At 44.2% G+C, this 14300-nt stretch overlaps 1 protein-coding gene across 1 annotated transcript in view; it reads right to left on the bottom strand.

The window, feature by feature from the left end:
- Nucleotides 1-14300, bottom strand: part of CTNND2 (catenin delta 2) — a 932875-nt gene that overhangs the window by 102726 nt on the left and 815849 nt on the right. The window contains exons 15-16 of the mRNA XM_052659032.1: nucleotides 14124-14198; nucleotides 12939-13089 (exon numbers count right to left, since the gene is read on the bottom strand). Coding sequence (XP_052514992.1) covers nucleotides 12939-13089; nucleotides 14124-14198 — 226 coding nt within the window. The remainder of the gene's footprint in view (nucleotides 1-12938; nucleotides 13090-14123; nucleotides 14199-14300) is intronic.

The following is a 14300-nucleotide window of genomic DNA, read 5'->3' as shown; positions in this document are numbered from 1 at the left end:
CCTCTATTCTAACATTTTAAGAGTGACAAGGTGGCTAAATAGATGTTTATCCAAAGAAGCCATACAGATGGCCAACAGGCATGTGAAATGACACTCAATATCACTAATTATTAGAGAAATAAAAATCAAAACCACAATGGGGTGTCACCTCACACCAGTCAGAACTGTTGTTAATTCCTAAGTCATGTCTGACTCTTTTGTGACGCCATGGACTGTAGCCCACCTGGCTTCTCTGTCCATGGGATTCTCCAGGCAAGAATACTGGAGTGGGTTGCCACTGTCTTCTCCAGGGGATCTTCCTGATCTAGGGATTGAACTCTTGTCTCCTGCACGGGCAGATTCTTTGCCACTGAGCCACCTGGGAAGCCCTTTCAGGAGAATATGACAGGTTAATCTTTCCCACTCTAAGCATTAAGAATAATAATTCACAACATTAACTCCTCAAAAAGAATAGTAGTTATCAGAAGCTCTACAAATAATAAATGCTGGAGAGGGTGAGGAGAAAGGGGAACCCTCCTACACTGTTGGTGGAAATGTAAACTGGTGCAGCTACAATGGAGGTTCCTCCAAAAACTAAAAATAGAGCTACGATATGATCCTGCAATCCCACTCTTGGGCATAAACCCCTTAAAAGATGAAAACTCGAATCTGAAAAGATACATGCACCCCAGTGTTCATTATAGCACTATTTACATGCCAGGGCATGGAAGCAACCGAAGTGTCCATAGGCAGATGAGTGGATAAAGAAGATGGGGATGCATATACAATGGAATATTACTCAGTCATAAAAAAAGAATGCACATCAACATGGATGGAACCAGAAACTATTGTGTTAAATGAAGTCAATCAGAAAAATACTATATAGTATCCCTTACATGCGGAATCTAAAATATAATAGAGGTGACTTTATTTATAAAACAGAAATAGACTCAAGACATAGAAAACAACTTATGGTTACCAATAGGGAAGGTGGAGGAGGGATAAATCCCTAGTATGGGATTAACCGATATATACTACTATATAAAATATATAAACAACAAGGTCCTACTGTATAGCACAGGAAACTATATTCGATATCATAATAACTTAAAAATAGAAAAGAGTCTGAAAAAATGTATAACTGAATGACTGTTGTATACCTGAAACTAACACAGTATTGTAAATCAACTATCCTTCAATTTTCAAAAAGTAACCTCCTTGCCTCCCCCAAAAAGAAAAGAGTAATAAGGTCACTTATAAATTAACCTGACTCACAGAAACACCAGGCAGTATTAGTCTATGAAGTTAATATTCAGTTTAAAAGTTTAATACCATGTGCCATTTCATGGCTGTGACTCTCTGATGAGTAAATTAAACTGTTCAAGTCCGCAAATGAGGACCGTGGGAATTTCTTATCCTTTAATCTACCTTGAACACCTTCTAAGGTTGATGCTGGGATATTAGTGACTCCTAATGAAATCAACACCTTGTACATAACCATATGCCTGCACCAGCCGGGTCTGTACTGTCTCAAGTTCAGTTGCTCACATTAAATAGTCAGGATGAGAAAATGTGGGATTCAAAGGATATTACATGTTTTCGGAAACAAGTCATTTGTCTTTTATCATTCCGCGCCAAAGCCGCTATTTTACCTGACATTGTTCAAAGACGTTATCGCATGCAAAATTGAATAGGGAATTTCATTTTAAGTTCGAAAAAATGAGTGTCTCAGACATGGTAAATTTTCGTTAACTTTCTTGGGTCTAAGTGAAGGAATCTCTAAATTGCAACTAAGCGTTTTGAAAGAACTCTTAGGACTTTTTAAGGAGAGACTTCTGGGAACTGCCTGATTCTCTTGCTCTTTGATCCCAGTCTGGCAGAAGGGCTTTCTCTTCTCAAAGCATCTCAAGAAAAAGCCTGCTTTTTCTCAAGTGGCAAAATCTATAGCTCCTGGCCTGGATGCCCAGATGCTGGGGGAGCTGCCCCTCCAATCGGCCATCACCTTCTGGGTCTCTGGACACTTCAGGGGCTCGCTGTGTCCTTTTTCCTGGCCTGCACCCCTCACCCCTCTTCAGCGCCTGCCTCCTCCTCGTCTTACTGCCTTGTGCGTCCTCCGGGTCAGAACCACTGGTCCATTCAATTTATGGTCTATGCACACATCCTACCCCAGTTACATGTGTCCTTGTCTGCTCTGCAATTCCTTGAGATCCAGGATATCAAATACAATCAAACACAAGGCAGAATGGCTAAAAGAGTATTCATTTTCAAACTTTCAAAGTACTTTCTAATCTATTACTCTTAGTATTCCTGAGTAAAAATGACAACTTATTTCCACATGATGAAATGCCCCCTCCACCCACCCACCCACTTCTGGTAAGGGGAAAAGATAGCAGTTAACATGCAGAAGGAACATAATTTAAAAAACAAGATTCTGTTAAAATCCTCTTTTCTATTTCTCAAGAATTGGGGTGTTTGGGAGAGGTATTTCATTTCTAATGCATGCTCTCCTCTAAACTTTTTTTTCTGAAACTGTTTGGCATTAAGATAAAAACTGAAATGGTCCAAGTAAAGTTAGGTCTTTTTTTCTTTTTTCTCTTTTCTTTGAGGTCTTTAAGCAGAGGTCCTGAAGTCTGAATCAACTGCAAATTGCTCAGTCAGTTTTGCCTTTTCCCCACATGGAATATTTCCAAGGGGCCAATCGTTAAGTCTTGTTTAATAAAATAATCATTGGCTCTTCAATTTATTTACCATTTGCCCTTCCAAGGAATTCTTATCTGCCAGACACAGCTGCCAAAATTCCCCAACAGGTGTCTGAAGTTAATTAACAAAGAACCCAAGCCTTTGCTGGAAAGGGAGGCAGCATTCATGAGATTAGGCTCTAGGGTTTGGGAGATGAGGGCTCTAACACAGGCGCTTAATCTGAAGATACCAAGTTTTGGCCAAAGCACACAGCTCTCTGGCTGCTAGAATTTGGCTCCAGAAATCAAGTTATTAAAAATGAGTCAGCAAAGGGTGCTCTGAAAAAAGACCTTGTCTGGGAAAGCGGGCTTCTTTCAAAAATACTAATTGAAATTACATGTGTTTTAATTAAAACTACATCTGCCAGGGTCTGAAGAAACATGTTTTCACATGCAGAGAAGGTATGCCTCTAAAAATGTCCTCAAACCTACTTAATAAAGTAAAGCTTACACATTTCCCAGGAATAAAAATAACACACTGCCTCCCAGGTTGCACTGAGGTTTCCAGAGACTCGAGTCTTTCCCTGGGCACAGGTGGAGTTCCCAGGGTCGGAAATGCAGATAGAAAAGGTGCCCATGAGGCTGTGGTGAGAGGCCTGAGAAAGTAATAAAACACACACACGTGTGTACTTAAAAAGTAGTGCCATACCTTTTAAGAGCCCTAGGAGATGCTGTGAGTACACCGTGATATTCTGAATACACAGAGGATGAAGACCAGGATGTGTTTCATTCCTATTGCGGTTCAGTTGCTGAGTCGTGACTGGCTCCTGGCGACCCCATGGACTGCAGCACGCCAGGCTTCCCTGTCCTTCACTATCTCCCAGAGTTTGCTCAAACTCATGCCATTGAGTCGGTGATGCCATCCAACCATCTCATGCTTTGTTGCCCACTTCTCCTGCCCTCAATCTCTCCTAGCTTGAGGGTGTTTTCCAATGAGTTGGCCAAAGAATTTAGACAAACTTTGAGGCATGGAATGCAGCTTCATGGAGATGGAGCACGGACTTCGGTATCTATCCTGGTCGGGAAGATCTCCTGGTGAAGGGAATGGCAATCCACTCCAGTATTCTTACATGGACAGAGGAGCCCAGCAAGTTACAGGCCATGTGGTCGCAAAGAGTGGACATGACTGAGCAACTACCACCAACATGTCCTCATGATTCAAGAACTGGGTAAAATAGATCCCAAAGTATGGAGGAAGATCGTACTGCCTGCTGTCTCTTCAGTCATGTCTGGCTCTTCGCGACCCCATGGACTGTAGCCCCCAGGTTCCTCTGTCCATAGCATTCTCCAGGCAAGAATACTGGAGTGGGTTGCCATTTCTTTCTCCAGAGGATCTTCCTGACCCAGGGATCAAACCCAGGTCTCCTGCGCTGGCAGGCGGATTCTCTAGCACTGGACTAGCTGGTGCAAATCAGTGCTACTAAGTCTAGAATTACACGGGTATACACCTTGAAATTTCAGCTGTGAGATCATTAAACCTTAAAAGAGAATGTTTACAAAGCGGGACAACATTTAGGGCAGTTTGGATACAATGAAGGTTCCCCCGCCCTTTCCCCCTCCCACGTCTCCAAAAAAAAGAGACATTTCTCACCAAGTAAAGATCTGACACAAGGGCAGAGGTTGGGGGGAAGGGATGATTCGCATCCCATCCACATTACCATTTTCTTTATTCTATCTTCATTTCCACTGAAAGACGACATTTTTATGGTGCCCTTCAAATATAATCAGCAACCACTGTCTACAAAGAATCATCAGAGTGGTGAGATAAAATCTTTTATCTTAGTATTTCAAACAGATTAGGGCAAGGAAAAAAGCTAGGAAGGGAATGTCCTCTCTCGAATGAATGAAAGGGATGATCAGACAGCCTTGAGCGGGGAGGGAAATAGTGGTAGATTTGAGGCTTCAATAATACTTAATTCCTGGGCAAGAAACTCCCCTTACTTTGCTCACGATCTCGTGAGTGTGGGAAAGTGTGAGACGTGCACTGCTACATGACTCTGGAGATTTAGGGGTCCCTTCTCCTCCGTCTCTCCTGGGGGACAGCAGGGTTTGGGAGCCAGGAGACTTCCCTAGGAAATAGCCCTTCCTGACGCCCGCAAGAGTCGGAGTCTGTCGCTCCCTTTGAGGCTGGATCAGGTTGAGCAGGTGTTGGATAGAAGAAGCTCGGAAAGGTGAAAAGATGGTTGGCCCGATGTCAAGAATGGGTCAGATCATATGATTGTATGGAGGCATAATTCAAATTATTTAATTTATCTTTGATTCCAAATGTGGTGACCCAATCTCCAGATGATGACAAAGCACAGGGAAAGGATCGTGAAGGGCAGAGAGGACGTGACGACAGGACTGAGATGAGCTGGCGAAGGAAGGGCCAGGTTCACACAGCAGCGAAGGTCCCTCTCTTCAGTCCAGGGAGGGGAGTGAGGCAGCCAGGAAGATACTCCCAGCATTCCGGCCTGGCTCGCCTGCCTGGAAGGGTGGCAGGCAGCCATCTCCCAGGGAAGCAAAGGGAGGGTGCCCTGTGAGCTCTGCCAATACCACCCGCAGGGGTGTAGCAGTTCTTCCAACCTTTAGGAACTGTCAGGGCACACGCAGAAAGCATTGCTATTTCCCACCCAACTCAAGCCTCTTCCAAAGTGGCAACAGAATGAGTCTGACTCGAGTCCAGGATTTCTGGCAGCATCTGACCATCTTTCTTTCCTCTCTTTCTTGGATGCTGTGAAAAGAGCATCCTCTTCCCTGCCCTCTCTCCACGTGGGATTCCCCAAACCTCCTCTAGATCTGCTCTCCAGAATAAATAATTCACGTTACTCACCCACCAGAGAATTAGTTTAGCAAACATGTACTGAGCACAACAAAGGGCTAGGCATGGAAGGACATAGAAATAAATATGGTACCTGACTCCTGCTTATTATCTCATTGGGAGGAGATGCAATGCAATGCAGAAAATGAGAAGGACAGCACAAAAATAAAATTATAAAATGGAAATCTGCTTCCCCGGTGCCTCTGCTGTTGTTCAGTTGCTCAGCCGTGCCCGACTCTTTGCGACCCCACAGACTGCAGCACGCCAGGCTTCCCTGTCCTTCACCATCTTCTGAAGCCTGCACAAACTCATGTCCATTGAGTCGCTGATGCCATCCAACCATCCTTGGTCACCCCCTATTTCTCCTGCCCTCAAAGATAAATTAAAAGATTTTCTTAATCAAGTAGGTACCATCTACCTCTGTTCTGTGTTCAAGGAGCAGTGTTCATCGGGGCTCTGAGTGATGACTGGGGGTGTGTGTGTGGGGGAAGGTGGGTAAATGCACAGAGATGAAAGCACAGGCCAGGGAAGGGAACTGCTCAGGTAAAGCTTTATGAGCAGGGACAACGGTACGAAGGCTGGTCTGGATGAAGAACTCATCAGAAAGAGTGGTTAGAGATAAGAGGCAGTTGATGATATCACCCCGGTATCTTTCCTATCTAGTGTTCATATGTGAAAAGCTTTTTGTGTTGTTAGAGTTTTGCTTGTTCACTTGATGGCAGAGGAAGCACCTACCTTCTTCATCAGGAACTGTCAATGTGCTGAAATGGATGGCATTTTGGTAAACGTGCTAGAGCAGGACAGTACTGTTTGTTCTTTTTGCCGAAGTTAATTATCACCATGAAAAAGAAACCCTTTCTGAATGATGAAATAACGCTTTACACAGGGAGGTAATTAATATTTTGGGGAGGCTGCGAAGAAGTGGATGGATGCGCAGTCACCTGGACCACAGCACTACGTCATTCAGAAGAACACGAAGATCTCCCCGTAGCCTACTTATCTCTCATGGCAGAGACACCCACAGAGCCATGGACACAGCCTGAACGGGAAGACAGGGACAGGCGGAAGATGTGACGCTCTTTTTAGTATTAGCTTTTTTTAAAAATTAATTTTTTAGAAGAAACCAAATAGGAAATAAAAAATACCTGGAGACAAATGAAAACGAAAGCACAAAAATCCAAACCCCTGGGCTGCAGCAAAAGCAGTTCTAAGAGGGAAGTTGACAGTGATACTGTCCTACTTTAGGAAATCAGGAAAATCGCAAATAAACAACCTAATCTTACACATAAAGCAACTAGAGAAAGAATAAATAAAACACAAAGCTAGCAGAAGAAATCACGAAGATCAGAGCAGAAATAAATGGCATGGAGACGAAGAAAACGATAGAAGAGATCAATGAAACTAAAAGCTGATCTTTGAAAAGATAAAATTGATAAACCTTCAGCCAGATTCATCAAGAAAAAAAAAGGAGAGGACTCAAATCAATAAAATTACAAGTGAAAAAGAAGTTAAAATGGACATCACAGAAATACAAAGGATCTTAAGAGATTATTTACTGCAAGAGTCCCTTGGACAGCAAGGAGATCAAACCAATCAATCCTAAAGGAAATCAACTCTGAATATTCATTGGAAGGACTAATACTGAAGTTGAAGCTCCAATACTTGGGCTAACTGAACCAAAGAGCCAACCCACTGGAAAAGACCCTGATACTGGGAAAGACTGAGGGCAGGAGGAGAAGGGGGCGACACAGGATGAGATAGTTGGATGCCATCATTGACTCAGTGGACAGGATACTGAGCCAACTCCAGGACACAGTGAAGGACAGGGAAGCCTGGCATGGTCCAGTCCATGGAGTCACAAAGAGTCAGACACGACCTAGGGACTGAAAGACAACAACTATATGCCAATAAAATGAACAACTTGGAAGAAACGGACAAATTCTAAAAAGGTACAATCTACAAATTCTAAAATTCTAAAAAGGTACGATCTCGTAAAATTGAACCAGGAAGAAACAGAAAATATGAACAGACCATCACAAGTGCTGAAATTGAATCTGTGATTTAAAAATTCCCAACGAACAAAAGCCCAGGACCAGGTGGTTTCACAGGCAAATTCTATTAACCATTTAGAGAAGAGCTGACATCTATCCTTCTCAAAATCTTCTGAAAAATGGCAGAGGAAAGAATACTTCCAAAGTCATTCTACGAGGCCACCATCACTCTGATACCAAAACCAAAGATACCACGAAAAAGGGAAATTATACACCAGTATCACTCATGAACATAGATGCAACAATCCTCAGCAAAATACTAGCAAACAGAATCTGACAATACATTAAAAGGATCATACACCATGATCAAGTGGAGTTTATTCTATCAGGTCCTCATTAGAGCTTATGGGGTGGAGTAATTATTGTTCAATAGTTTATTTGAACTTTTTCATATCATGGAGTCCAAGGAAGATGAACCATTCCTTAACCAGAGTTATGGTAGCTGTCCTTCCCTCCACCCTTAATTAAAAGAACAATCTAAGAAGAGATGTAATTCAAACTGGATCCCTGTGATGGAAACAACTGGATTCCTTCTGAAATTATGAGTGGCTGTATACATCTAGTAAACTTTAGTAGGATAGTGAACTGATTTTTGGATGATTTTCTATACTAATATGTCTTTTTCTTTAGTTAATATATATATATTTTTTGCTTACTTAAAGTTTTGCTGATTTGCAGTTCACTATAACATGACGCCCAGACAGGAAGAAATCATTAATAATTCAGTTATTCATTCAGCAAATACTGTTGAATCCCTGGTATGGGTCAGGTGTTGTTCTAGGTACAAGATCTACATCAGTAAACACAAAAGATGGAACCTCCTCCTCTCAGTAGGGTGACATTCCAGTGCAGGGAGACGGACAAGAAACAAGATCAATAAATAATATGTTCCATGTCAGAGGGTGATTCGTGCCGTGAAGATCGATAAAGCAGTAAAAGGGGGTAGGATTTGAAGAAGAGGCACCAGAAAAGGTTGTCTTGGGAAAGTAACACTTGAGTAAAGACCTGAGGGGCTGAGGAATAACGCATGGACCTCTGAAGGAAGTGGAGATGGGGTGCAGGGAGCCGCGTGTTCAAGGGCCCTGAGGCAGGCTCGTGGCTTAGGTCATGAAGGAACCACAGCGAAGCAGCGGCCAGTGAGAAAGGAGGTGGGGCTGGAGAGGGAACAGAGCCGGATTGTACAGAGCCGTGCCTGCCTGACAGGGACTTCACCGTCACACTGAGAGAAATGAGGAGCTGAGGCAGGGTTTTAAAAGGAGAAAAGACATGCGGTAAAGTTTTGACAGGACCACTCCGGCTGCTCCTTTGAGAGTAGGTGGTGACACTGGGGTTGGGGGCAAGGAGATCTGGAAAGTGGCCGTGGTAATGACCCAGGTGAGAGAGGATGAGATTTCGTTGGGGGGGGGGGGTGCAAGGCAATGAAGATGAGAAATGTCAGGTTCTGGGAAAATTCAGAAGGAAGCCAGACCTGCTGATGGATTGGGTATGAGAGTGCAGAATCAAAGGACCATTGCAAGGACAGGTTGCCGCGGGGAAGCCTGTGGAAGGACTGGGCTTGGGAGAGAAGACGAGGAACTCAGGTCTGGGGATGTTGTATTTGAGATGCCTGTCAGACCTCCCGTGCGCATGGTGGGCAGACTATTGCAGGCAGAGATGTGAGATTCATGCCAGAGGTATCTACCTGGGAGCTTTCAGACTATCTTTAATACCAGGTCACCAAAGCTTGGGGCTTCCCAGGTGGCACAGGTGGTAAAGAACCCACCTGCCAAAGCAGGTAGATACAAGAGATCCGGGTTTGATCCCTGGGTCGGGAAAAGGCTTTGGAGGAGGGCATGGCAACCTGCTCGAGAATTCTTGCCTGAAGAGCCCCACGGACAGAGGAGCCTGGCGAGGTACAGTCCATGGTGTCATGAAGATTCAGACGTGACTAAAGCATTAGCATACATACACACCCCCAAATGTTGATTAAGTTGATAGAGAAAAGTCCAAGTTCAAGTTTGTTTTTGTTCTTGGTTCAAAGTCACTGCAGCTTTCTTTTCAATAGATAAAGTTCCCTATAGCATTGTCTCATAAAACCCATTACTTTGATACAATATTTAAAGCAAAAGAGTTTGCAAAGGTCACATTTCCTTTCTCCCAGACAGAAGAGAATAGTGTGCTATTTCGTTCAATTCTGCTTTTCTTACTCAAGGAGAAAAGATATTGATTCCTTAAAGCCTATGACTGAGATATTTTCACTCCTATTTTTAAACGGCTGGCTCCCTTTCCTGTCTGGTGACATTTGATAGTAGAGGCTTAATTTAACATGGGCAATATGGACTTCCAAATGTTCCTGCCTCAGAGACAGTTCTAGATAACTGACTTCCTGGAGAGAAGAGATGCCTTGAAGCTAGAAAATCAATCAATAGTTCCCTACTTTGTTATATTTTAATCCACCAAAAGAAATAAAACACACAAATGCACAACGCCTAGTAGCTCGTATCCAAGTAGCAGAGTGATTAGCTATTGATTTTTCCTCCGTGGTACAGAGGAGCGCTAGGATTTGATTGGAAGCCACTGCTCTCCCCTGTCTGAAACAAACAAGTAAGGAAAAGGAAAGCAAATACACAGAGGCCTAACAGTGTAGTTTAAATATGTAACATCTACCACCCACATTTAAATTCAAACTAAGTATAAATATCAAGTTGTGAGCTTATTTCATGCCTGATGATGCACTGCAAGCATAACAAATGACTGCATTTATTAGACACAGATTTGAAATCTGGTCCCTGTGAGTGAGGAACTGGCTTAGAGACCAGCAAGGGCTTCCCTGGTGGCCCAATTGGTAAAGAATCTGCCTACAATGCAGGAGACCAGGTTCGATCCTTGGGTCAGGACGATCCCCTGGAGAATGAAATAGCAACTCACTCCAGTACTCTTGCCTAGAAAATCTCATGGACAGAGGAGCCTGGCAGGCGACAGCGCACAGGGTCACAAAAGAGTTGGACAAGATTTAGCCACTAAACCAAAGTGAAGTGAGTGAAGTCACTCAGTCGTGTCCGACTCTTCGTGACCCTATGGATGGCAGCCTACCAGGCTCCTCCATCCATGGGATTGTCCAGGCAAGAGTACTGGAGTGGGTTGCCACTGCCTTCTCCCAAACCAAAAGAGACCTGCAAACACTTGATGCCTATTGGAGGATATGATGGGTATTGTGGGGTGGAAAGTGGCTGGTTGCCAGATCACCAAGAGCCTAGTACATCACTCTCAGGAATCTGGATAGAGGAAACAGACCACTGTCTCTATGCATAATCTGTGTATGAAATTTGAACCCATGCCTGGTATTCCAACTGCCCCAGGAATGGAGTCTTCCCTCTTCACTCACTCTCACCTGCTTCCCCCAGACCCCCTGAGGGCGCATAACCAGAACCTTTGCCACGATGCATGGTCCAGCTCCCTGCTGTCTGATCTCCGCTGATACCTATTACCTGCGTTCAAACTTGCCAGGCTTCATGCTGTATTGATCAACCACCCTCCCGGAGTCATCTCTTTCACCCCAGGAGGTCAGTGGTCTATGGGGAGGTCGTGTCTCTCCCTGGGAAGATCCTGGTCATTCATCAGTTCTCCAGGCATCAATCAGCCTTGGCCTGAGCATCCTCCCAATTACAGAAGAAGGGATCTAGAGCATCTCTTCAACCTGGACAACCTGGACTTCCATCACCCACTATGCACCAGGCACACCAGGCCCCCAGAGACCTTGAACCCACCATCAGCCTGCTCCCAGATCCCCTTCTGGAGGGTTGTCTGCAGAGGCCGCTTCTCCAGCTTAGATAGCCTTCCCCTGAAAGAACCACTGGGCTCCATCTCATTGGCTTCAAGTCTTTGCTCAAATGTTAGCTTTGCAACAGCTGTGACCTTGACTTTGACCTCTCAAACCCACGATCCCTGATGTTGGAAGCGGGATACAAAAGTTCACATCTTACATGATTCCATTTACATGAAATATCCAGAATAAGAAAATCCACAGAAACAAAAAGCAGACTGCTGGCTGCCAGGGGATGGGAGGAGGGGAAATAGGGAGTAACTACTTAATGGGTACAGGGTTTGGGGGCTTCCCAGTGGCGCTAGTGGGCAAGAACCCACCTGCCAATGTAGAAAACAAAAGAGACACGAGTTCAGTCTTGGAACTCTAAGAAGATCCCCTGGAGGAGGGCATGACAACCCACTCCAGAATTCTTGCCTGGAGAATCCCATGGATAGAGGAGCCTGGTGGGCTACAAGTCCATAAGGTCGCAAAGAGTTGGACACGACTGAAGCGACTTAGCATGCACAGGGTTTTCTTCAGGGTCACAAATATGTTTTGGAACTTGACACAGGTTGTACAACACTGTATAAATACTAAATGCCATCCGAAAGGTACATTTTAAAGTGATTAATTTTGTTATATAAATTTCACTTCAATTTAAAAAGATTGCAACCTCACCAGTGACAGCGTGCCTGACTCAGCACCACTTTCCCCCACAGAACATTTCAACCACACCATGGGATTCCTGTGTGTCTTTTGTTGGTTGCCCCTGTCCAGAATGTCAACTCCACAAGGGCAATGCCTTCCCTCCATTTTGATATCATCTCTGGGCCTAGAGGGCTTCCCCTGTAGCCCAGCAGTAAAGAATCTGCCTGCAGTGCAGGAGACCTGGGTTCCATTGCTGGGTTGGGAAGATCCCCTGGAGGAGGGAATGGCAACCCACTCCAGTATTCTTGCCTGGAGAATCCCAGGGACGGAGGAGCCTGTCTACAGGGTCACAAAGAGCTGGACACGATTGAACACTCATGAATGCTAGGCACGAACAGGCCTGGAACAAAGTAGGTCACGGACAAACATTTGTTGAATTGATAGACTTATGGATGATTTCTTTAATGCTTCATTAATGAAAGATCTTCCCTTTCTTGAATACTAATCTAAAGGGAGATGATTCTTGAAAAATAGGACTGGAGAGCCAATCTGGTCTAATGCAAAAATAAATTTTAACACAGAGAGGAGAAGAGCCCCGCATCCTATTAGAATTCCAGTTCACAACATGGAAAGCAAACAAACAGCCTGGCAAGATTTAGAGGATCAGGACAACGGTATCCAGTGCTCAGCACTGCGGTCGTTTTTAATTTGCAAGGATTAGGAATGTCAACAAGCTTCGCGTTTTCCTCTAAATTCTAAAAGATAAATTAGCGCATTGATTTCCGCTAGAAGGAGAGCTGGAAAAACAAGGTCTCTAACACATGCTCTGTTTCTGCACGCGCATATATGTTCTGCATGTGGGTTCAAACACAGGAAATGCATTATACTTCGATTTAAAAGAAAAAAAGTGGAGACGCGGTGAATCGGAGGGGACATACCAATGAGTTCCTTATTCCTGACGTCCAAGGCCATGTTCCGGAGCGCAGTGGCCACTGCGCACACCACACGGTCATTGTCGATCCGCAGCAGTTCCACGAGGATGGGCAGGCCTTTCTCTTTCCGGACAGCAGCTCGGATATATACCGACCACTGCAAATGAGCGGAGGCCAAGGCGTTAGGAGCTGGGGTGGGTGGAAACCCTCCAAGCAAACAGCGCCTGTGGGTGTTCACACTGTCATCCACAGGCGCCAAAAAGGTTAAATTATCAAGACCTCCTTGCAGAATAGGTTGAGCATGTTAGACAGGTATTTAAAGGTCTTAACTTTATTTTTGCCTCCAACGTAGGATAGAGGGTTCAGGGTTAATGTTCATCACACTTCATTTCTCTGGTGCCAGCTTTCTCAGTCCAAGAGTTAAGAAAGACATTTGTGTGGTGTCTTTATACCTGATACTTTAAGATATGGAGGTTTGGGACAAGAAGGGCTGGTTATTGACATGAAGAGGAAAAGAAATCCTGGAAAAAGTAGAAAATGATACATGGTTGCACACAGGTGATTTAAAAAAAAACAAAGAAACTTGAATTTGGAAGTGGGGCAGAGAGATCTTACAGAAATTACTGTCAATTAAGTTGTTTGCGGAATAATTAGGAGGAAATAAATCAGAAAACAGTATGGCCGAGGAGAGGTACATATGACATCAAAGACGAAGTGTGAAAATTATAAAATTAAAAAAATTAAAATATATCATATCCAGGGCCATAATTCAATGTCTAATTTATAAGGTAAGCGTACAATTTGTTTTGAGTTAGTGGTGGTTAGCCTTAGTAGAACACATCTAAGGCTTTTTATGGAAATGTGTTTGTCATATCAGGACAATGAAGCATTCAGATTCGTTGAAACAAACACAGGTAGGCTCAGGTTTTCTAGACATTAGAGTATACACACTTTATACTCCTGTACCGTGTTCCAGAGAAGAGCGTGTGCCACAAAAATCAACCAGTATAAGGGATTAATCGGTTGCAACTTCATTTATGAGCTAAGAAAATGAAATTCATAACACGAGGTTCTGGATTCTGTGGCAGAGTCCTCCTGGGGACCACCGTAGGTTGACAGAGTCCCCACCCTCCCCACCGGGCCCCGCCCCCCTTTCCCCGTGGGGACAGGCACCCCAGAGCTGGCTCTCACCTGTGGCAGGCAGGGAGCCCCCTCTGGCAGTGAACGTAGGGCATATGCCATGCCTGCCACATCCTCAGCCCAGCCCTGCATGAAATATGAGATTAAGAAAACACACAACTTCATCCTGTCCTACGTTAGAGAAGTCACATTCACATAGTTTCTTATCCCCATCAACTTGGACCGTTC

This window comes from Budorcas taxicolor, chromosome 20 (assembly GCF_023091745.1).
Source record: "Budorcas taxicolor isolate Tak-1 chromosome 20, Takin1.1, whole genome shotgun sequence".
Lineage (NCBI taxonomy): Eukaryota > Metazoa > Chordata > Mammalia > Artiodactyla > Bovidae > Budorcas > Budorcas taxicolor.
This window is presented reverse-complemented; position numbering and strand designations above follow the sequence as displayed.